Genomic DNA, 26,279 nt, shown 5'->3' with positions numbered 1-26,279 from the left:
CTTCTAAGGAGGGAGCTTCAGCATAGTATGGGATTATCAAAAGCTATACCAGAAGAATGCAAACTCTTATTTTACAAATCTGGAAAGACTTTCAGTACAGACCTAGCCATAGGCTGTTCACCAAAGGCCGGCTTCACAAATTACAGAGAGACTCTTCACCAAAAAGACAATTGGCAGCAATAGCGAATGACTTTGGGCAAAATGATACAAAGGACTTTTTAAGACATGGAGGAGTTGCAATATGCAGAAGGAGCACCCACATTAATTAAATTGTGACTCTCTTGACACATCCCATTTGAAGGAATGGAATAACCCTAGCAAGAGGATTAACATCCTCCAAATAATAAAAAGGAAAATTTTACTAGCCTGTCTACTATGTGTATCCCATTCTAGCCATTCTAGAATGATTACTCAATTACTATTTGTTGATTGTTATAGTGCTTTACATAATTTTCTTATTTATTCCTCATAGTTTCTATGTGAGGCATTATAGATATTTTTATTCCTATTTTACTGATGAGGAAAATGAGATTTAAAAGGATTAAGCAATTTGTGAGATTGTAAGTATTTGAGGTGAGGTGAAAACTGTTACCTCCAAGATTTAGCACCTTACCCATCTAGGCTGAGTTTTTTCATATTGTATCATCATATTTCAGTAAAGTCTATTATCATATCTCATTCCTCTCATCTTGTAATGTAAGTTATGTGGACAGATAGGGGATACAGAAAAAAGTGTTCTGGTCTAGGAGTTAAAACCAGCTTTAGATTCCTGCTAGACATGTGACTGAGGGAGAATTATTTCACTTCTTTCATTTCAGTTTCCTCATCTATAAAATGGAATAAATAGCCCCTAACTCCTAAGTTTTAAGACTCAAATGAAATAATTATAAAATACTTTGCAAATCTTAAAATTCTATATAAATATGAGCTGTTGATATTATTTTTCATTTGGACATTCTAAAGGTAAAAAGATAAGAGGATTATAAATAGTACTCTCATAGCTTACTGATGGTTCTTTTAAGCATACAATTGTTTCTTTCAAACTGAAGCAACAGAGGGAGTACCCTTGCTAGTGTGTGAACTTTTTGGAGCATCAGTATTTTAAAAAAAATTTTGTTAAAGCTTTTTATCTACAAAACATATGCATGGGTTAATTTTTAAACAATGACCCTTGCAAAACTTTCTGTTCCAAATTTTCCCCTCTTCCCCCATCCGAGATGCCAGGTAGTCCAATACATGTAGAATATGTTAAAATATATATTAAATCCAATATGTGTATGCATATTTATATAGTTATCTTGCTGCACAAGAAAAATCGGATCGAGAAGGAAAAAAAGAACCCGATAAAGAAAACAAAATGCAAGCAAACAACAAAAAGAGTGAGGATGTTATGTTGTGGTCCACACTCAGTTCCCTCAGTTCTCTCTTTGGGTGTAGATGACTCTCTTCATCACTGAACAATTGGAACTGGTTTGAATCATCTCATTGTTGAAGAGAGCCATGTCTATCAGAATTGAACCTCATATAGTATTGTTGTTTCCATATATAATGACCTCTTGGTTCTGCTCATTTCCCTTAGCATCAGTTCATTTAAGTCGCTCCAGGCCTTTCTGAAATCATCCTGCTGATCATTTCTTATAGGATAATAATACTCATATACCATAACTTATTCAGCCATTCTCCAATTGATGGGCATCCACTCAGTTTCCAGTTTCTTGGTACTACAAAAAAGGCTGCCACAAACATTTTTGCACATACAGGTCCCTTTCCCTTTAAGATCTCTTTGGGCTATAACCCCAGTAGTAACACTTCTGGGTCAAAGGGTATGCACAGTTTGATAACTTTTTGAGCATAATTCCAAATTACTCTCCAGAATGGTTGGATTTGTTGACAGTTCCACCAACACTGTATCAGTGTCCCAGTTTTCCCACATCCCCTCCAAGATTCATCATTATCGTTTCCTACCTTCTTTACAAACCTGAGAGGTGTGTAGTGGTATTTCAGAGTTGTCTTAATTTGCATTTCTCTGATTAATAGTGATTTGGAGCACCTTCTCATATGACTTCAAAGAGTTTCCATTTCTTCATCTGAAAATTGTCTGTTCATATCCTTTGACAATTTATCAATTGGAGAATGGCTTGACATCTTACAAATCTGATTCAATTCTCTATATATTTTAGAAATGGGGCCTTTATCAGAACCTTTGAATGTAAAAATGTTTTTCCAGCTTATTGCTTCCCTTCTAATCTTGTCTGCATTAGTTTTGTTTGTACAAAACCTTTTTAATTTTAATGTAATAGAATCAAAAATATCTATTTTGTGATCAATAATGATCTCTAGTTCTTCTTTGATCACAAATTCCTTCCTCATGCATAGATCTGAAAGGTGAACTATTTTATGTTCTTCTAATTTGTTTATAATATCATTCTTTATGTCTAGATCATGACATTTCGACCTTATCTTGGTATATGGTGTTAGCTGTGGGTCAATGCCTAGTTTCTGTCATACTAGTTTCCAATTTTCCCAGCAGTTTTTGTCCAATAGTGAAAAGCTGGAATCTTTGTATTTGTCAAACACTAGATTACTATAGTCATTATTTAGTCTTGTGATCCTAACCTATTCTACTGATCAACTAGTCTGTTTCTTAGCCAATACCAAATGGTTTTTGATGACTACTGCTTTATAATATAGTTTTTTTTTTTAATCAGGTACAGCTAGGCCACCCTCATTTGCTTTTCTCTTCATTAATTCCATTGAAATTCCTGACCTTTTTTCCTTCCAGATGAATTTTGTTGTTATTTTTTCTAAGTCAGTAAAATAGTTTCTTGGGAGTTTGATTGGTAAAGCAATAAATAAATAGATTAGTTTAGGTAGTATTGTTATCTTTATTATATTCACTCAACCTATCCAAGAGCAGTTGATATTTTTCCAATTGTTTAGATCTGACTTTATTTGTGTGGAAAGTGTTCTGTAGTTTTGCTCATAAAGTTCCTGACTTTCCCTTGGAAGATAGATTTCCAAATATTTTATACTATGGACAGTAATTTTAAATGGAATTTCACTTTGTATCTCTTGCTGTTGGATTTTTGTTAGTGATGTATAAAAGTGCTGATGATTTATGTGGATTTATTTTGTATCCTGCAACTTTGCTAAAGTTATGGATTATTTCTAGTAGTTTTTTAGTTGATTCTCTAAGGTTCTCTAAGTATACCATCTTATCATTTGCAAAGAGTCATAATTTGGTTTCCTCATTACCTACTCGAATTCCTTTAATCTCTTTGTCTTCTCCTATTGCCAAGGCTAGCATATCTAATACAATATTGAATAGTAATGGTGATAATGGGCAACATTGTTTTATCCCTGATGTTACTGGGAATGGTTCCAGTTTATCCCAATTACATATGATGCTTGCTGATGGTTTTAAATAGATGCTTCTGACTGTTTTAAGGAAAAATCCATTTATTCCTGTACATTCTAGTGTTTTTATTGGGAATGGATGTTGGATTTTATCAACTGCTTTTTCTGCATCTATTAATTTTTTGTTTTTGTTTTTTGTTAATTTGGTTATTGATATAGTCAATAATGCTGCTAGTTTTCCTAATATTGAACCACTCCTGAATTCCTGGTATAAATCCTACTTGGTCATGGTGTATTATCCTGGGGATGATTTTCTGTAATTTCTTTGCTAATATTTAATTTAAGATTTTTGTATCAATATTCATTTGGGAGATTGGTCTAAAATTTTCTTTCTCTATTTTTATCTTACCTGGTTTAGATGTCAGTACCATGTCTGTGTCATAAAAGGAATTTGGTAAAAGTCCTTCATTCCCTACTTTTTCAAATAGTTTATATAATATTGGAGTTAATTGTTTTATAAATGTTTGGTAGAATTCACATGTAAATCCATCTGGTTCTGGAATCCATCTGGTCCTGAGGAATTTTTTCTTTGGGAGTTGATTAGTAGCTTGTTCTATTTCTTTTTATTAAATTGGACTATTTAAGTAATTTATTTCCTCTTCTGTTAATCTGGGCAATCCATATTTTTTGGGATTCCTCCATTTCACTTAAGCTATCAAATTTATTGGCATAAAGTTGGGTAAAATAACTACTAATTATTGCTCTAATATCCTCTTCATTAGAAAGTTTTCCCTTTTCATTTAAGAGACTAACAATTTGATTTTTCTCTTTCCTTTTTCTAATCAAATTAACTAAATTTTAATATATTTTGTTGTTGTTTTTAAAAAATTAGCTTCATTTATTCTTTTTTTTACTTTCAATTTTATTATTCTCTCCTTTTATTTTTATATTTTCAAGTTTGGCATTTAATTGGGGATTTTTAATTTGTTCTTTTTCCAGCTTTTTTTAGTTGCAAGACCAATTTATTGATCTTCTCTTTCTCTATTTTATGCAAATAAGCATCTGGAGATATAAAATTTCCCCTTATTACCACTTTGGCTGCATCCCACAAATTTTGGTTTGTTGTCTCATTATTGTCATTCTCTTGGATGAAATTATTGTGTCTATGATTTGCTGTTTCACCCATTCATTTTTTATGATGAGATTATTTAGTTTGCAATCACTTTTTGGTCTGTTTTCCCATGGAATTTTATTGAATGTAATTTTTATTGCATCATGATCTGAAAAAAATTCATTTATTATTTCTGCCTTTCTGTGTTTGATTTTGAGGTCTTTGTGTCCTAATATATGGTCCATTTTTGTATAGATTCCATGAACTGCTGAGAAAATGGTATACTTCTTTATGTCTCCATTCAATTTTCTCCAAAGAAGTATCATAGCTAACTTTTCTAGCATTCTATTTACCTCTTTAACTTCTTTTTTATTTATTTTGTGGTTTGATTTATCTAGTTCTGAGAGAGCAAGGTTGAGACCTCCCACTATTATAGTGCTGTTGTCTTCTTTCAGCTCTTTTAACTTCTTCTCTAGGAATTTGGATGCTATGCCACTTGATGCATATGTATTTAGTATTGATATTGCTTCACTATATATAGTACCCTTTAGTAAACTATAGTTACCTTCCTTATTTTTTAAAATTAACTCTATCTTTGTTTTTACTTGATCTGAGATCAGGACTGCTAATCCCCCTTTTTTTACTTCACCTGAAACATAATAGGTTCTTCTCCAGCCCTTTACTTTCACTCTGTATATCTCACTATGTTTTTAATGTGTTTCTTTTAAATAATATATTATAGGATTCTGGCTCTTAATCCAGTCTGCTATTTGCTTCCATTTTATGGGAAAGTTCATCTTATTCACATTCACAGTTAAAATAACTAATTCTGTATTTCTTGACATCTTATTTACCCTAAACTATGCTTTTCTCTTTCCTTTCCCCCTTCTCTTCTCCCAGTATTTTGTTTTTGATGACCGCCTCCCTCAAACAGTCCTCCTTCTTTAAAGACCCTTCCCCTTTTTTACACTTTTGCTTTACTACTTCTGTTTTCCCTCCTATTAGTTTTTCCCTTTCCCTCCCACTTCCCTATAAGGTGAAACAAGTTTCTCTGTGAAACCAAATATGTCTGATATTCTCTCTTAGAGCCAAATCAGATGAGAATAAAATTCACACTGGAGCATCATCAGCATTTAATTCTGATTATTGAGTAGTAAGAAGGCTCAGTGAATAAACACTGGAGTCAGGAACACCTGAATTTAAATTTAGCCTCTGACACTTTCTAGATGTGTAAACTTATGTGCTTCAGTTTCTCAGCTGTAAAAGGTGCTAAAGAAGAAAATGGCAAACCTTTCCAATACCTTTGTTAAGAAAACCCCAAGCGAGTTGACAAAGTGTTGAACATGACTGAAAAACAAATAACACCGCCTCTGCCATGTAGCAATACCATCACAGTACAATGGAATATATTTAGTGAAGGAATATCTAATTTAGATTCCTTGCTTTTGTGATTCCTGACAAATCATTAAATCTTTTGAGACCTCAGGTATTCATTCTAATAAAATAATTTAGGGTTAATACCATCAGCTAGGTTAATCCTACATCTTTGTTACTAAAATAATAATAGCTAATATTTACATGTTTTAAAGTTTGCAAAGCAATAAGAGCACCATTATTTAGGTTCAAACTTATTTTTATCATATTCCTGAGGTAGTGAGGAAGGCATACAAAATTTGCATTTTAGAGGAAACAATTGAGGTACACAGAAAGCAAATAAATTCCTCAAGGTCAATTAGTCAACAGAGAGCTTGAGACTTAAATCTGTATTTCTTGATTTTATTTAGTAACTTTCCAACCCGTGCTATTGATGGTAAGCCACTAAGACTTCTCAGTTCCTCTATGTGTTCTCTATTGCTCATCTTGTCACCTATTTTTAAGTAGACTTTGGCATGGGGATTGGATTCAGACTAGATAATTTTTTTTCACTTTCTGGCATGGTTACCTTTTTGGTCTGTTCCACAAACAGGGACGTTAGGAAAGTAGCTAAGCCTGGAACCAAACAGCCTTGAGCAATGAATCCTAGGTTCAGTTCAGCAAAGCAGATGACATTGTCCCCAGAACACCAGTCCCAGTTGGGAATCTTTGGCAGGTAATACTGTTTAAATTGGAAAATAGGTTAGGAAAATATGCGCAAGCCTAAAAGTTCTTAAATCACTTGTTCTTCCTTCCTTGACATAATCACAATTCATAATGATAATAATTCACATTTCTTCAGCTTTGTTATCCTCCAAACAACCCTGAGACATGATTAATGAAATTTACAGTATCCTTATTTTAGTAAAATTAAGTTCTGAAAAGTGATCTTGCTTTCCCAAGAGTGACATGGAGCTAGTAAGATGCAGAATCAGGGTTCAAATTCAGGGCTTATGGATATTTGCATTATACTTTATTTCCTCTGTACATGCACATAAAAGTAGTTCTCAGTGCCTACTTAGCTCAGTATTAGTATGAGAAGAAATTCATCATTTCTATTTGCAAATGCTGAATATATTATTGTTTACTAGTATCTTGTGCAATACCTTGTACCAAAAGGATACATAAGGAAATTATTTCATAAAGGATTTGATTTTAGTAAGTCCCATTTTGACAATATTTAAGTTCAATAAATTCAAATTAAATATTAGGGATCTGAAACAGACCCAAAGTCACACTTTTGTATGACAATTCAGGAAATATTCAAGTTTCACAAAGAATGAAGAATTTCATTGAAAACCAATATAAAGTCATGTGTAAGACTATAGCAAAGTACAAAACTTCATCTTGGTGTATTGGATAGTAAAAAAGAAATTAATCTTAGTTGTAGTGGCCAAGGTTAGGAATAAGGCAACTCTCCTTTGTTTGTAACTAGTGAGATAAAATCTGTCGTATCGTGTTCCACTCAATGGATCAGATTTTAGAAAAGGCATTGATAAACTGAAAAATATATAGAAGAGACCAACAAGACAGTGAACATCCTTCCACGCTTTGTGGGATGATGAAAGTCAATGGGGATATGTAGCCTGATGAAGAAAGGACTTTGTGGGGATATTACAGTTGATTTCAAATATTTGAAATATTGTCATTTGGTAAAGGATTCTACCTGTTCTGCTAGATTCCAAAGGTCAGAACTACATTAAAAAGGTGGGGACAGAAATTGTAGAGAATGATTTCAGGGGGACATAAGTACACAATTTCCTAACAATGAGATCCATTCTAATATGGAATGGGGTTTAACTTGGGAGGTAGGGTTTCTGCCCTTCACTGGAAATCTTCAATCAAACAATGGTTGACTCCACATTAGGGAGGCTAATAGGATTTTTTGCTGAGATACAGTGGCATTGGAATAGTTCCAACTCTATTATTCTGTGCCTTGGCCTTAATTTCTTTTTTTTTTTTTTATTTAATAGCCTTTTATTTACAGGATATATGCATGGGTAACTTTACAGCATTAACAATTTGGCCTTAATTTCTTAAATAATGGGATTGGATTACACATCCCCTAATTTGCTTCTTAATTCTAATCTCTGATTTTTATGACCTAATGACATTAGATATAATTAGCAGTTTTCATGCCTTGTTATGGGATTGAAGTATCTGTATGATGACTCTGGTCTTAGGGTAATAGTTCTTGATGGAGAGTACCCTGTGTAGAAAACACATATGTATTAGTTTATTTGTGTGGGCTAAAAAGTTTTGTAATACACACCTACTGGGGAGAATTGATTTGTTTTGATGCAGGATTAGTATTTAATAATGTTGGTGCTTAGGTATTTTGTTGAATAATTGTGTGTGCAGATAGAATTTTGGGAGAAATATAGTATATTCTTAGATTCAGCAAATTATACTTGGGGAAAGTTCAGCTGTTCATATTAAGAGGCCATAGACAAAATATTACCTGGCATGAGTAGGACACACGTTATGCTGATACACAGAACAACTTAATGGTGATGTATACCAAAGGCTAAAGTGATATATCCAACTCCTCCTCCCATCCCATATACCTATGAGGAGAGAAAGGGCTCAATTTTCAGCCTAAGTTATCTTTAAAGGCAAAACTATAAAGAATCCCCTCAAAATGTTGACTTTGCACATATTCAATTCCCTTTAATAGAATGTAAACTTCTTGAGAAAAGGAGCTGTGTCGTTTTTACTTTTGTATCCCTACTACTTAGCATATCTAGCATATATGAATCATTTAATAAATGCTTGTTGATGAATTTTACATAACCAAAATCTCATCTATTTTGAGCTTGTCATTTTGATCTTCCATCATATACACACATGCATATATATGCATATATTCCTTATTTTATTAATTCATTGATTTATATGAGTGGAAAAACCATATTTATGTATATATATGTATAATCTTTATATTAATACATACATATGAATACAAGTAGAGGAACTGTTATTTAATTTTCTTGAGAATCCTCTACCAAATTTATATTAATATTTTATATTGATCTGAATATATGAATATACACATATAATATATGCAAAATAAAAGTCATGGTTCTGATGCCTCAATAAACCAATGAACTTTTTAGTGTTCTATAGCCACAAATGGCAATGCTAGGTTTGTCCCATCTTGCCAGTGGCTAAAAGGAGAATCAATGAGAGTCTGAATGGTTCAGCAAACATAGTAGAGATCTATTACTTGAAAATAAAACAAATCAAACAAAAGATCTCATAAAACCTCCCAGACTGATATAGGTAATCAAAAGTGTCTTCAGTACAATTTAATTATTACATGTGACTAGTGACCATTTACTTCATTTCTTTTTTTCCATCTTTAATAGAATTCTGGAGGAAGTGAGAAGAATAGAGAGTTTAATGATTTGAAATGAACATTTTTTGGTAAAGTCTGAAAGGTGCTGTAACAAGGATGCATTGAAGATTCTATGTATCTTCTTTCCCTCAGTGATTGCATAGTGGGATTGAGAAAATAGAAAGAGAGTTGTAATTCCCCAAATAACAGATTATGACATAGTGCAATGAAACAATGCCTTAAAAGTGCCTTGGATATAGTTTCTGCCGTACTTGTTGAATTGAATTGTTTTAGGAGCTAATAAATTCTCCATCACTGAAAATATTTCAGCAAAAATCAGTTGTGTGCTTCTAAAGGATCATCTAAAGTTGTTTTCCAAATCTAATGAAATTCTCCACTTAGAGATGGCATATCCTTGTTTTTACTGCCATTCTGAGGAGTTCTGAGGAACTTTCTCAGAGAAATTGCAACATAACAAGTATTTACAAATAAAACATGTTAGCCTCTTACCTCATGATGTTAGAAGTATCTTCAATGTATGAATCAGCACACAAAGGATTGGCTAAAATCAGACAGGCTTCTGCATATTCCACCTATTCTTCAAGATCAAACAGGGATCATCTTGTCAAATATATGAGGAACTCTTGAGTTGCTCTAACTTCAAGCTGTCTTATGATATAAAGGCAAAAGAGTCACCAAAATAACAGTAGTGAAGTCTCTGCCATTACAGAGGCAGGGCATTTTGGGAATCCTTCTGTATCACAGCTTTCAAATGGTTCGGGATAATTGGTTGAATGGCAGAGAGAAGCTAGTAATAATAACTACCAATATGCTGTGAAGTTTGAAAATTACAGTCTTCATAGAAACCCTAGGAAGGAAGTAGTATTACCCCTATTTGTCAGATAAAGAAATAAATATTCTGGGAAAAGATGTGATTTCACCATGGCCACATAGCTTATAAGGAAGGAAATTGAGCTGGTCTCCTGGCTATAAGTCAGGTCTGTGTTAGAGTTAGCTTTTTTCAGCTCCAAAAAAAACAAAAAAACAAAAAACAAAAAAAAACAAAAAAACCTTATCCTTAAATTGTCAGTGTGAACATTCATACCTACAAAATCAGAAAATGCTACATATTGTCCTTTATTTATTCTTTTTTTAATTGATTGTTGATTAAGAATAGGATGAAAAATAATAATATAGATTAAACTTGTATCTTGTGTGTGTGTGTGTGTGTGTGTATGTGTATATATATATATATATATATATATATATATTATATATATATATATTTATTTCTACAATTTTGTCTCTTAGACACTATGAGATAACTTTTAGTGGTGATTCCTTTAATTTCTGTATAAAAAAGCCCTGCCATTTTCCTTCTATCTCTGTTTCTGTCTGTCTTTTCTCTTATTATATGAAATAAAAAATCTTGATAACCTCTCAACTGAAATCTTTCCTCTCACCCAGTCATAGGATGCTATGAGGGACTGATGCAAGCTATTTGTTTGTATGATATTATAACTGGTGCTTGTGTATGTGTCTTCAGGTAATCATGCTTGTTTACTGGATTTACTCAAAGTTTTCTTTTGCCAGAGAATTGGAGAGAATGAGTAAAATTGGTTGCATTGTAAGGGTTTGAGGGCTGATTCAGGATTTGGCAGATCTGCTTTGGCAATTAACCATCCCTCAGGTCCCTCAACATTCCTCTCTATTAGACTGTAGCTCTCAAGAGATTCAGATGACTAGTTTTAAATAGAAGTAATTTGAAAATATCTTAAAGGGCTGTGTCTTAATTTTTTTCAGAAATTTTAAAATCAGGAATTTTTGAAACAATATCTCCTCCTACTTCACCCTCATCAATTGTTATCATATAGATTAAACTATGGCATTCACCTTTCCCATCAGGTGAGGGGTGAAAATTATGTAGGAGCAGAAACATTTTAAAAGCAACTGTGGTTCTACATCTCATGTGAGGGATGACCAGAAACAAGGACATCCAGACAAAGATCTTACCGCAACTCTCTTTAAATCTTCCATTTTCAATGCAGATCCATAGAAGAAACTAGTGTAAGCCAAGTACAGCTTTAAAATTGTCTCCAGCTCCAGGGAAGGAAGGGTTCTGGGTAAATAGGAAAGTAAAAATGAGGGCCCAGAGAGGAAAGAAATCTTCACAAGTTGCATAATTAATGCTATTGTTTAATCTAGTATGTCTAGATAGATTTTATAGATAGATAAATGAAGGAAGAATGAATAAATGGATAGATGAGTAGATACATAGATATAAATAATTAAATAGATGACTGATTACTTATTAATCACTTTCTATGTATCAGGAACAATAAGCTTTGAGGATAGAAATACTAGAAAACAACAATCCCTCGGAGAATTTACATTCTAATAAAGGATTAAAACTTTTCAAAGGGAGTGTGCCTTTCAAGAATTATAGACACAGAAGAAGTAATTGTTGATTGAAAGACTTGGTAGTAAGGTAGGAAAGGAGGTCCTATCCTAATGTTTTTTTGTTTTTTTTTTTTTTTTTGGAAAATATGAAGCCACCAATTTAGTGCAATAAAGTCATCCTACAAGGGCTATCAATGTGATTTGGAAAGGGCCATATAGGCAAAAGCTACTGTCTGAACAGAATACTTTGAATAGCATCAGGAATGTTCTTTCCTCCTCCTATTCTATCCTGTGCTTAAAGTATTATTACTAATGACAATAATAAGCTTCAGGACTTAAGAATGTCCACATTTTTTTTCCTTGAAGGATTTTAAATGGATTTACAAACTGAATCCCTTTCTGAATGTACTGATTATTTTGGATGCTTTCTGTTCCTAGCATGTTTAAGATATTTATGAAGTTACACAACACACACACACACACACACACATGCACATGTGTATGATGTACACTCAAAATATAATTAAAAATGGTACACCTGTGCATCATTGTGATCAAAGTTATATTTGGAAAACCAATGAACTAAATACTGAAAGTTGCCAGTATGTTTGTAACTGCTCCAATACTTTTTTTTTCTATTTTTTAATTTTTTTGTTTTTGTTTTCCTGAGGCCTTTGCTGTGTAATAAGGAAATCAACATGTCACTCTAAGAGCCGGGTTCTTCACTCAGATTTTTACCCAGGAGCATGAAATAAGAGGATATAAATGAATTTTTAAAAAATCTGTGGATATTGAGTTCATCTGTGCCTGCTTCAACCACAGTTAATTTTCAGGCATGTTTTTAATCTGTTTTTAATATTATTATCCTTTAGGCTGTGTCTGTCATATCGCTGTATTTTCTGCCTCTATTTCCTCATAGCTACTTATTAAAATTAATCTACAATTTCTATATGCGACAGCATGGAGGGGAGTTAGAGAAAGGATGGCAACCTAGGGATTTGTGAGGGAACCTGCAGTTTTCTAGGAGATGAAAGAAGTCCTTAGAATTCTGACCTGAGGCCTGGCTATTGCTCAAATGGAGATCTGTGAAAGACTGATGTGAAGGTCACTATGTGGAAAGTGTCAGGTTTAAAATTTATGTCATACACAAATTGATTCAAGTTATTTTAATCTGAAGAAAAATTAGGGGTCACCTAAGAATTCCCTTCATTTATTTTAAGGTTTTCTTGTTGGGAAGGGAGTGACATTTGTTCTACATTGTCTCAGAGGGCAGAATTAGATGCAGAAGCATTTAAACTTAATTTAAGGGAAAAGGTTCTCAATAATTAATGTTGCTTAACCTGATTCAAATGGATTTTTAAAATACCAGACCATTTTGATGATGAAGAGGATAATGATGATGATGACAGTAACAATAATAACATTTATATAACACTTTAAAGTTTGCAAGGTGCTTTACAAATGTTGTGATATCACAAGAACCTATTGCACCTGAAGTGCTGTTATCTCATTTTGCAGATGGATAAACTGAAGCCTAGAAAAGTTGAATGCTTTCCCAGAAACACATAACTAAGTGTCTGAGGCAGTATTTGAACTCACATCTTCCAGACTCTGGGAGTTTTCAACGTTGTAACACAGTGATTTTTCTAGCACTGCAAATCTTTATGTGGCCGAAAATCATTTGTTCAGGTTGTCAAGGTACAGATTAGAGTGGATGACTTTGGATTGCCTTTCTTACCTCTCTAAATTTCTATGTTTCTGTAAAATTACCCAGTCTGCTTTTTGATTGGGTAATTTCATTCTGTGTGAGGGTCAGGACACCAGAAATTTCAGGTAGGTTACTGGTGGGCTTTCTACCATATTAAGCCACCTCGTATCATTCCCTTTGGAATGATAAGGAACTTGGATATGAGACCTTGAATTGAAGTCTACCCAACAACGGCCCAGAAGCCTTGGTTTTTCAATATGATTTCCCTAATCAAATTCCTTTGCCCTGCAGCATCAGGTTTCCTTTATGAGTTCTGAGATTAAATTTAGAAGCTCTGAGTAATGCAGATATACTTACTCTCCCAGGAAAATGATCTCAATATTCATTTCCCCTGCTTTGGGCTGGAGGAAATTTCTCAGGAAAGCAGTTACACTCTCCACAGTGATATTTCCACAAACCACAATGAATCTGAGAAGCAAGAAGAAAGAACAGAATAAATATGCCCTTTGGAGGACAAAATCACCTTCTTCTCAGGGATTAGATGCAAATAAATTAATTTGGACTACTAAAATGTATCCCACCTTTAACAAATGATAGCTGTGAATATCCAGCTCTATGAGATATAATAAACAAAGAAATCTTCATTTTGTAAAATAATACAGAAGAGGATATGTTTAAAGGAGTCTCCAGTTCCCCTCTTATACCTACATCCAGTCCTTTAAAGAGCAAAAAATTGCCCACTCTTCCTCAACCCTCCTTTACAAATTTGTACTGTTGAGATCAACTAGAGCAGAAGCAGGCCATCCTATAATCTTCCCACAGGAAGCTAAAGCATTTTACAACACACCAGAATAGTCTAGCTATATCTCCATCCCCACAGATTCATACTCATAAGAAGCTACTGGCTGGATGCTCATCTTTTTCCTACTAGAAACCCCAACTCACTTCTTTCTTTCTCAATCCTATATCTCCCTTGTTATAACTCTACTCAATCAATTCCCCTTCTAGCTCTCAAATCCCCCCTAAAGTCATCCCACTGTGGGGTTTGTGGAGATCATATTCAGAAAAATTGTGTGATTTTAGTATTCTTCTTCCTTAGAAACCCACCTTTATATTTCTTAAATGCAATTGTATTTTCATTAAAATCTACTTCATAAACTTCCCTTTCTTTCCACTACCTTTTTAAAACCAGATATGCATGTCTCAGAAAATCAACAATTTCTGGGACATTGCTACATTCCTTGTCAATGGTCAGTAATTAAATTGGAATGAGGGAGTAGGGAGAAGGGAGAGACTTATACTTTAGTTATAAAATGAGTTATCAGATTTTAAATCCTTGATTCTGAACCAGTTCTAGACCAGGTTTGCTTCAGTTATCCCAGTCATCCTTCAAGAATTGAGAACAAAAGGTTAAACTAATGCTTTGGTGATCATATAAATTTCTATGCCCATAACAAGGTACATTTAAAGAATTCTTTGTGTATTCTTTTAATAGAACAAAAAAGGGATGGAGAACATGTACATGGAGCAAAATCTGGGACAAAGTCAGGGGCTCAAGCTGTGTTCTAAGATCTACTATGACATGCTACTTTCTTGATCTGACAAATGCATATTAACATATTTCTATTGAGATTTATACTGTATTTGAATTTTGGGTTCTCATTGGCGTTTTGAGCCAGGATTCTTTTATACCATATGGTCTTATACCCCCTAGCAGTGTTCGCTTAATTGTTATGCTTTTTATGTCTTTGCAAGGAAGACTCAGGTAAAGTTTTTTAATCATTTACTATATTGTAGAGTTAAACCTCTGGGCCTTCTTTATTGTCTAAATGAATAATACCACAAGTAATAGTATAACCAGAGGAGCATACATGGTGTAGAGAATAAAGAAACTCTTTTTTATCTATCTTCACAGCTACCAAAGTCAAGTTCAGGTTAAACCATATTACTTCATTGCCCAAGAAGCTTTTTATTTCTTCTAGGATACAATATAAAAAAATCTCTCTATCATTTAAAATCCTTTACATAATGGTTACAAAACAAAAATTTTCCACATATTTCTTATTTCTCCCTTTCATATAAGGCAATCTGACTCACTTGCTATTCTCTGACATGTATGTCAGAGAAAAAACATATTGCATTTCTTACCCTTTGCAGAACCCATTTCTAAAATTTGAGTCTTTCTCCCTCATGGTTCTTGTCTCTTTGAATGCCTTCTTTTTGTTCATAACAGCTTGGATTTCAATTATCTTACAAAGTCTTTCCTGAACACCACAACTGGTAATGCTCCCCTCATTCTGTATTATTTTGCATATACTTTATTCACATTTTATACTTATCTAGATACATGTTGTCCATCACTTATATATCCCCAAGTAAAATGTAAGCTTTTTGAAGGGAGGAACTGTTTGATTTTTGTCTTTGCATATCAAAAGTAATATGGGGAATAAGTGCTTAAAATGTTTGCTGAATTGAATTGAATTTCCCTTTCTTTTCCAAGCCTAGTAGTGACAAGTTTAATGGCTTGCAATCTGATAAATTGAATTATATAATTGGCTTAAATATGGTCAGTACAATAGATTAACTGCATATAATTATAACTGCTATGTAATAAACAATATGAATTAAGGAGAATTCTTTCAATGAAAGAACTATTTTAATATCTTATTTCAGGATAGATATTGCAATGAGTCATCATTGCATCAATAGGTCACAAGCTCTTGCAAGTGCTATTAGAATGGGAAAGTTTCATTACATATGACTCCACAATGGACTTTTTGTGTGGTATGCAGGGACAAGGGCAGATAGAGATGCTTATTATGGGAAGACTGGCCACCAAATGTTTGACAATTTGAGTTTGGTTACAGTAATTCAAAAAGATTTCCTAAAAATTAGAGGGCTTGAGATTTAAGGTAGAAGAAGTGATGACCATAGTACTGAAAACTATAGATGATATAAAATACTAAATTTTATTCAATTACACAAAAAAGTATATATAAATATGCATGCACACACACACATACACATATGTCATTTAAATGATTTATTCTGTGCTAGGCTCCCAGAAGTTAGAGTTAAAGACAAAATCATCTCTGCCCTTAAGGATCGTAAATTCTAGTCCTGGGAAATAACACTAACAGATAAATATTTAATATCTGTTTATCTATGATTTATATCATCAATGAACACATAGTATATCTATTTAGATAGGTGCATATAAACATATGTATACATGTATTCACACAGAGTAAATAATTGGTTATTGGACAGGATACAGTTATCCCTTTCACATCACCAGGGTTAGGGATGCAGCGTCCCCATGATGTGGAAAATCCACATAAAATTTTTTGGCTCTCTCTTCATACCAGAGAAAAAGTTTGAATAATTATGGTATTAAAATATTTAAATTTAATTGGCTATACATATAATTTATGCATTTATGAGTTTCTAAATATTTTCTCTCTTATCTGTTGGCTCTTGCATGTCCTCTGTTGCTTCTACAAAACTCCCCCCAAATCCCATTTAGTTTATTATGCCATCCTGCAACATATTTAAAACCAGGATGGAAAAAATTGCATTGTGGAAGAGATAATTGTTCTAGCACTTAGGGAAAACATGCCACATTAGTATAGAATTTTAAAGGAGACTGAGAATTCTATGAAGCAGACGGGAGGAGAGGGAGCATTTCAGGCATGAAAGGTAGCCTGTGAAATACAATTAGAACTTTATATAATATGTAATATTCCATAACTATGGAAGATCAATCTGTATGCAATGCCAGTTTTAAAATGCATATAACTTATAATTGAATAAAAATTCCACCAACTTTTCAGATTCTTTGGAAATTTGTTTTAATTGCTGAAGATAAACTACTGTGAAACTTTATAAAGTGTGACTTTTCTTGGAGCTCATTTCCTTTGTAAATAAATATGAAGCAAAGACCCCATCTGCATGAGAAGCTATAGGGATTTGGTTGAATTGTTAGCTTAGAACATTTAACAAATAGAGAATTATTACATACACACACACACACACACACACACACACACACACAAAACACCTACTTTCTCCCTCTGACCACTTCATAGGAATGGGAATATTTTTTGCCTTTTGCAAAGGTTTCCATAAGTTCAGGAGCATAGTTTGCAAATAATATCTAAAATGACAAGCAGATATGATCTTAGTAATTACTCTTCTGATATGACTTAGATTTGAAAATTGTTAACACTTCTGAATGAAACTTCCATAACAATTCCATATTATTTATAAAGATAGCTACTAAAAATTCCTCCAAACTGTGGATAATTGTCTTTTGGGGATCGCAAACAAATGCCTTTCAGATTCAAAGATGAGGCAAGTTTATTATGTTCAGGCCTTTTAATTTGATCTGATCTTAGAAAAGTGGATCATTAGCATTAGTGTTAATTCAGCAATGTTCCCCTATGTAGTGGTTTAAAAAAAAACAACTATGAGAATTAGTGTTAGGAAAGGAAATAAAAGATCTAGAAGGACTGAGGTAAGAAAGGAATTTAATTCTGATTGTTTATAGTTTGGAAAGATTTGAGGTGTTTTGAGAGAACAAGAAAAGGAAGTAGGAGTTTGGGGAAATGGTAGATAGTAGGGTCAAAAATGAGGCTGATGGGAAGGGAAGGGAAAGGAAATTTGGAAGAATACTATAGATTTACTTTGTATACACTTAGAAACCAGGAAATGCAATTGGACTAAATCTTAAATAGTAATAACAGATAACATTTAGATAGTTCTTTGGGTTTGCAAAGAACTTCACAAATATCTCATTTTATCCTCACAACTCCCAAGAGATAAGTTCTATCATCTCCATTTTACAGGTAAAGAAACTGAGTCATAGATAAGTTAAGTGACTTGCTTGGGATTACATAACTAGTGAGCATTGGAAACTAGGTTTGAAACTAGCTTTCTTGACTCCAGATTGAATGTTCTATCCATTGTCACTTAGCTGCCTATTAAAGGGAGTGTTACTTCCACCACTTCAAACATTTGTGAGTCTATACCCCAACTTGCTTAAAGGTGACTGCTAAAAGGGCTTATATCAGTCCTCTAGGAGCTAAAGGATAAGTGAGGAAATAATACAAAAAATATAATTCTTTCTTTGCCCTTTATGATGAGAAAAACTTCATTTCTATGAAGGAAAAATGATAAAGAAGAATTAGGTTACCTGTGTCAGTTGAGATAGGAAAATACTTTAACTTTTCTTCTCTGTTTTCATTCCTCTATTCTTATCCCACTCCAATTGATAGAGTTGGACTTTGACTTTACAATGACTTTATAAACATTTTTTAACTCATTGAAACTTTTCTGTCATCACAAAAATGTACAAAAAATTTAGGATATTTTTTGTACACATAATCTTTTTTCTTTAACTATTTCTTGCCTATAGAGAAAAAGATACCAAATCTTGAAGAGTTTTTGGTATCAAAATTTAAATCTGAAAGTGTCTTCAGGCATCATCTAGTATAACTCCTTCATTTTAAAGATGAGGAAATTGAGTCATATAACAGTTAAATTACTTGTCTGAGGTAAAACAGAAAAGTAGCAGAGCTCATATTTAAATACTAGAAGGTACATTACATATATATATATATATATATATATATATATATACACATATACATAGTATATATATATGTGTGTGTATGTATATATATATATATATATATATATATACACATGTTTATGTATATATGCTTGTATACAGTTATATAATTACACACATACACACACATATGTGTGTGTGTATGTGTGTATGGAAAGAGCACAAAATTTGCACTTGGGAGACCAATGAGTAGCTAGTTAAGAAAATGTTGGTTAACATTTAAATTTGCATTTTTGAACTATAGCTTACAACTTTTTACTACAGATCCTTCCTGGCTAGGGAAATATGCATAGTTTGTATTTTTTTGGAGTCTTGAAATACAATAAAATTGGTTTTAATTTACAAAGGGTGATTGGGGAAAAAAAAACTGTCCATGTATAATCATCCAAAATCCACAAGGTAACTCAGTGGATAAAGTGCTGAGCATGGAGGAAGACCTGAGTTCAAATCTTGTCTCAGATACTTACTGTGTGATCTTGCAAAAGCTATTTAACCCTTGCTTGCTTTAGTTTCCTCATCCATAAAATGAGTTGGAGAAGGAAATGCTGAATTACTCCAGTATCTTTGTCAAGAAAACCCCAATAAGTGCCATGAAGAGTTAGATGCAACTGAAAAATGACTCGACAACAATAAAAATATATCCATTTACATAGATATACCATAGAAAACATATTTAAAAAGGAATTCTATAAAGAATAATGGAGATAAAATTATCTGAAAAATGCTTTTTGAAAAGCTATCACTATATACTTCTTTAAAAATATGAAGTATGGGGTAGCAAGCACAGTAAAATACCTCAAATACTTAGGAAGATATGAAGGCTGCTAAGATAGAATATATAGGAACACTAGGCAAATAGCTCAAATTCCCAACAGGAGACAAGGCTAGCAAACACACAGTAGCAGAAAAGGACACAACTGTACTTCTGCACCTTATCCTGAACCACCACAGGAGACAAGAGCACAAATTTATTGAAGAAATTAGAATCTCTTATTGGACATCAAACTCAGGACCAGGAAAGGCCTTCTCATACCTTCCAAGAGCACAAGACCAGAGTCTGACCCAAACACAGCTCCCCCAATCAAGAAACTCATGTTAGTGATATATAAGTAAATAGGAGAATATGCTGGACATAATCTCCCCTTCCTCTAAAAACAAAACAAAACAAAACAACAAAAAATTGCTCTGCATTTATTTTCTGTATAGAATGCTCTTTTCTTCTTTTTCTACCAAAGAAATCAAAATTTTTTAGTTCCATAATGTAAGAAGTTAACCCAGAAGGAAAAAAAACAGAAAGAAAATTCCATTAAAAGTAGCAATGGAATATACAAAATATATTGTTGTCTATTTACCAACATATCCTTGGCAATTAAATTAATGCAGCTACAGAATACTCCATAGAAATAGATAAATCTAAATAATTAGAAAAATATTAATTATTCAGTAGGATCATACAAATATAAAACAAATGATAATATAGTATTACTTAATTTACTTATTCAATACCATACAAATCAAATTATTGCTGTATGGTTCACTGTATGGATCTAGAAAAATTAATAAGGAAATCTATGTAAAAGAACAAAAAGTCAAAACTCTCAAGGTCAATAATGAATAATAAAGTGGGAAGGAAGGTGGCTTCTCTATTTTATAAAGCAGTAATAATCAAAACATTGGTTACTGGTATAAAAAATAAAGGTGTTAAACAATGGAAAAATTAGGTACTTAACAGAAAGAAAAAAAATCATATTGGAGTGTTCAGTAAACTCAGTTGACCCCAGAAACTAGGCTAAGGACTCATTATTTGGCCAAAAAACCAAAACAAAATAAAGCCTGCCACAAAACTGGAAGGAAGATGAGCAGAAATTAAGTAGAGACCATTATTTCATATTATGTAACAAGATAAACTTCAAATGGACAGGCAACTTTAAATACATTAAAGATTCAAGGAAAAATAGTCATGACCAACAAAGTAGATACAGAGATCACATAGGAGAAAATAGTTTTGATTTTATGATAAATTTTTGTACAAACAAAGCCAATGTATCTAAAATTAGAAGGGAAAGATTAATCTGGAGAGAAAATTTTTCTAAGAAGTTTCTTTTCCGCAACATATAAGACAGTGTTTTAAATATATAACAATTAAGCTTAATATCCCAAGAGGTAACTGTTTAAAGAATATGAACATGTAGTTTTTTTAAAGGAATAAATCTAAGTTATTAACAACTTTAAGAAATAATGTTTCAGATCATTAACAAATAGGGAAATAAAAATTAAATCAACTCTGCAGATCCACTACATACCCATAAACTAACAGTTATAAAGAAAGAAAAATAACAAATGTTGATGAGGACTGAAGAAAACAGGTACAGTGATGCACTCTTAGTGGAGCTATGAATTGCTCTACCTATAGAATTATATCCTATATCACAGAGTAAAATCTGTATGTACTAATTATGTATAGAAAAGAATTGGAAACTAAAAGGTACCTATTTTGGGAATATACAAACAAATATACATGAATATGATGGTATTTTTATTAAATGTTAAGAAATGAATTTTGAAATATTTGGAGAATCTTTTATGAGCCGAACCATGATAATATTCTATATAGTAGCATAGAATGCCAACAAAAATATAAAGAAAATAAACAACTTTGAAAGACTGGAGAATAATGTAAGAAATAGTCATAATATCAAAGGATTGAGGATGAAACATGACATTTTCCTGAGGTGATAGACTCAAGATTCTTATTAAGATATAAAATATTGGACACAAGCAATGTGAAAATTAGTTTTGTTTGTTTATGCATTTCTTTTACAGGGTTTTGTTTTCCCTTTTCATTTGAAGACCTCATTAATTCCCAGATATTTGTCATCACTATGTAGATAACTTCAGGATGCATATATCTAGCTTCTTAGCATATTATCTTAGCATCTCTTCTGAACTCTAATTCCATATTACATTCTGTCCACTGAATATTTCTTACTAGACTTTCCACAAGAATTTCAAACTCAGCACCAAAAAAAATGGAACTCTTATTCTTCACTCCTAAACCTGACCCTCTTCATACTACTTTATTTCTATAGAATGACAAGCATTTTTCCATTTGCTCAGGTCCAAATCCTTGATATTATTCTTTATCCTTTATTGTCCCTCATACTAAATATTTAGGTAGTTGTTAACTCTTAAAATTTCTATATCTACCCTATCTCTTTCCTTCAACATCTACTCTCCATCACATTGGCTTCTTGGTTCAGGTTTTTAATTGCCTCGACTTTTGCAATAGTCTTTTCTAATTCAAGTCTCTTCTCTTTAGCCCATCATCCACCATATGCGAAAGTGATTTTCTTAAAAATATAGTCTGACCATATCACCAATTCCCCTCCACACAACATTAAATTCAAATAGTTTCTATTATGTCTAGTATCAAATATAAAGATCTTTGTTGAAATTGTCTAGTTATTTTCAGTGGTTTCTAACTCTTTGTGTCTCTATGTGGAATTTTCTTTTTTCTAATTTCCCCTCTCTTCTATTTTAAAAAAAATAAAGCTTTTTATTTCCAAAATATATGCATAGTTTTCAACATTTACCCTTGCAAAACCTTGTATTCCAAATTTTTATCTCCCTCCTTTCCCCTATTCCCTCCTCTAGATGACAAATGATCCAAAATATGTACATATTTCTACAACTATCATGCTGCATAAGAAAAATCAGATCAAAAAGAAAAAAAGCTAGAAAGCAAACAAAATGCAAGCAAACAATAACAAAAAGTGAAAATGCTATGTTGTGATCTATCCTCAGTCCCCACAATACTCTCTCTTGGTACAGATAGCTCTCTTCATCACAAGATCATTGAAAATGGCCTGAATCATGTTACTGTTGAAAAGAGCCATGTTCTTCAGAGTTAATCATGGTATAATCTTGTTGTTGCTGTGTACAGTGTTCTCTTGGTTCTACTCACTTCATTTAGCATCAGCTCATATAATTCTCTCAGGCATTTCTGAAATCATCCTGCTGATTGTTTCTTATAGAACAATAATATTCTATAACATTCCACATGGAATTTTCTTGACAAAGATACTACAGTGGTTTGTCATTTTCTTCTCTAACTAAATTTATAAATGAAGAATTTTAGGCAAATTCTGTTAAGTGAATTGGCTAGGTTCACATAGCTCACGTCTGAAGCCCAATTTGAATTCAGGTCTTCCTGATTCTACACCGATTGTTCTACCCACTGTGGTAACTAGCTGCCCCTTTGTTGACAGTTATTCAAACCTGGTCTTTCCATCTTTCCAATTTTCTTGCAATTTATTCTCCTCTATAAACCCATTATTCTTGCTTATTTTTGCTGTTTCTCATACTGGATACCCCATCTCTTCACTCACAGCACTCCATCTCCTAACTGTAACTGTATTAGTTATTCCATATGGCTGCAATACTATCTTTCCCTTTCTCTGCCTATTAGAATCACTGATTTCCTTCAAAATACAGCTCAAGTTTTACTTTTCTTCAAGAGCTCTCTTCTGGTCTTCCAGGCACTAGAGACTTTTTCTCTTATGTTACCTTCCATGTATTCTGTATGTGTTATATGCATTAATACAGGATGGCTGTAAAATCATCTTCACAAGTATAAGATGGGCCAAGGGAAAATCAGAAACGTTATGAGCAAAACTACAAAACACTTTCCACACAAATTAAGTCTGATCTAACCAACTGGAAAAATATTAAATGCTCTTGGATTGGGTGAGCAAATATAATAAAGATGACAATACTACCTAAACTAATCTATCTATTTAGCGCTATACCAATCAGACTTCCCAAAAACTATTTTGATGACCTAGAAAAAATAACAACAAAGTTCATATGGAAAAACAAAAGGTCAAGAATTTCAAGGGAATTAATGAAAAAAATCAAATGAAGGTGGCCTAGCTGTACCAGATCTAAAATAATATTATAAGGCAGCAGTTACTAAAACTATCTGGTATTGGCTAAGAAATAGACTAGTTGATCAATGGAATAGGTTAGGTTCAAAGGACAAAACAGCCAATAACTTTAATTATCTAGTGTTTGACAAACCTAAAGACCCCAGTTTTTGGGATAAGAATGCATTATTTGACAAAAATTGCTGGGAAAATTGGAAATTAGTATGGCAGAAACTAGGCATTGACCCGCACTTAACACCATACACCAAGATAAGGTCAAAATGGGTTCATGATCTAGGCATAAAGAATGAGATCATAAATAAACTGGAAGAGCATAGGATAGTTTACCTCTCAGACCTGTGGAAGAGGAAGGAATTTATGACCAAAGAAGAACTAGAGATCACTATTGACTACAAAATTGAAAATTTTGATTATATCAAATTGAAAAGTTTTTGTACAAACAAAATTAATGCAGGCAAGATTAGAAGGGAAGCAACAAATTGGGAAAACATTTTTACAGTCAAAGGTTCTGATAAAGGACTCATTTCCAAAATATATAGAGAACTGACTCTAATTTATAAGAATCAAACCATTCTCCAATTGATAAATGGTCAAAGGATATGAACAGACAATTTTCAGATAATGAAATTAAAACTATTACTGCTCATATGAAAGAGTGTTCCAAATCACTATTGATCAGAGAAATGCAAATTAAGACAACTCTGAGATACCACTACACACCTGTCAGATTGGCTAGAATGACAGGGAAAGATAATGCGGAATGTTGGAGGGGATGTGGGAAAACAGGGACACTGATACATTGTTGGTGGAATTGTGAACACATCCAGCCATTCTGTAGAGCAATTTGGAGCTATGCCCAAAAAGTTATCAAACTGTGCATACCCTTTGATCTAGCAGTGTCTCTACTGGGCTTATACCCCAAAGAGATACTAAAGAAGGGAAAGGGACCTGTATGTGCCAAAATGTTTGTGGCAGCCCTGTTTGTAGTGGCCAGATGCTGGAAAATGAATGGATGCCCATCAATTGGAGAATGGTTGAGTAAATTGTGGTATATGCATGTAATGGAATATTATTGTTCTGTAAGAAATAACCAGCAGGACGAATGGTGAGACTTACATGAACTGATGCTGAGTGAAACGAGCAGAACCAGGAAATCATTATATACTTCAACAATGATACTGTATGAGGATGCATTCTGATGGAAGTGGATTTCTTCAACAAAGACAAGATCTAATTTAGTTTCAATTGTTCAAGGATGGACAGAAGCAGTTACACCCCAAAGAAAGAACACTAGGAAATGAATGTAAACTGCTTGCATTTTTGTTCTTCTTCCCAGGTTATTTATACCTTCTAAATCCAATTCTCCCTGAGCAACAAGAAAACTGTTCGGTTCTGCACACATATATTGTATCCAAGATCTTCTGTAATCTATTTAACATGTATAAGACTGCTTGCCATCTGGGGGAGAGGGGGGAGGGAGAGAGGGGAAAAATCGGAACAGAAGTGAGTGCAAGGGATAATGTTGTAAAAAATTACCCCGGCATGGGTTCTGTCAATAGAAAGTTATTTTAAAAAAATAAAAAGAATTGAGGATAAACCCCCCCCCAAAAAAAAGTACAAGATGGTATAGGCATATTTGATAGTAGTTTATCTGAAAAAAATCTGAGTATTTAGGAGTAAAAATAATGAAATATGGCTGCCAAAGTAATTAATGCAATCTGTAGCTTCAGTGAAAGACACCACCAAGAAAATAGGAGATTATAATACCAGACTAATTTTCCTTAGTCATAATATGTTTATAATACTGTATTCTGTTTTGAACACAATATTTTAGGAAAGATATGCTAGATATAATCCCAAGAAGTAAACTAGAATGCCAAACTTTTAAGTTCATAACATATAAGTTGAATTAATTAATGATGTTTAATTTGGAGAAAACCAAAACATGATCTGATGGTTATCCTCAAAGATTTGAAGTGTTATTTTATGGAAGAAATGGTTAGTTAGTGGTTTGGATCCAGAGGGAAAAACTAGGGATAATTGTTAAAGGGCAAAAAATTCAGTTTTGATTTAAGGAAAAAATTACTCATGGTTAATTAAAAGTGGAATGACTTGCTTATCGGCTCGTCTGTTTGTCTTAACTTAGTCTTTTAAAAAGGTATTTATTTATTTTCAGTTCCTAACTCACATCTTCCCCCTGTAAAAATGTAAGAAATAAACTACCTATTATATATACGAAGTCATGATAAACATATTTTTGCATTAATCTTATTCCAGGGGGAAAATAAGTAAAATAAATGAAAAGAATATACTTCAGTCTGTATACTGAGTTATAGCATTTTTCATTAGAGACCTTTGGAATTCTGTTGTAACAC

General features: G+C 32.9%; 1 protein-coding gene across 3 annotated transcripts in view; it reads right to left on the bottom strand.

Annotated features, from left to right (window-relative positions):
- The window catches only part of KCNU1 (potassium calcium-activated channel subfamily U member 1), a 281,023-nt gene that overhangs the window by 161,907 nt on the left and 92,837 nt on the right, over positions 1-26,279 (bottom strand). For all 3 annotated transcript variants that reach the window (XM_031950682.1, XM_031950683.1, XM_031950684.1), the window contains 6 exons: positions 17,391-17,482; positions 13,684-13,794; positions 11,232-11,337; positions 9,729-9,811; positions 8,021-8,090; positions 6,411-6,563 (listed from right to left, as the gene is read on the bottom strand). In XM_031950682.1, coding sequence (XP_031806542.1) covers positions 6,411-6,563; positions 8,021-8,090; positions 9,729-9,811; positions 11,232-11,337; positions 13,684-13,794; positions 17,391-17,482 — 615 coding nt within the window. The remainder of the gene's footprint in view (positions 1-6,410; positions 6,564-8,020; positions 8,091-9,728; positions 9,812-11,231; positions 11,338-13,683; positions 13,795-17,390; positions 17,483-26,279) is intronic.

This window comes from Sarcophilus harrisii, chromosome 2 (assembly GCF_902635505.1).
Source record: "Sarcophilus harrisii chromosome 2, mSarHar1.11, whole genome shotgun sequence".
NCBI lineage: Eukaryota > Metazoa > Chordata > Mammalia > Dasyuromorphia > Dasyuridae > Sarcophilus > Sarcophilus harrisii.
This window is presented reverse-complemented; position numbering and strand designations above follow the sequence as displayed.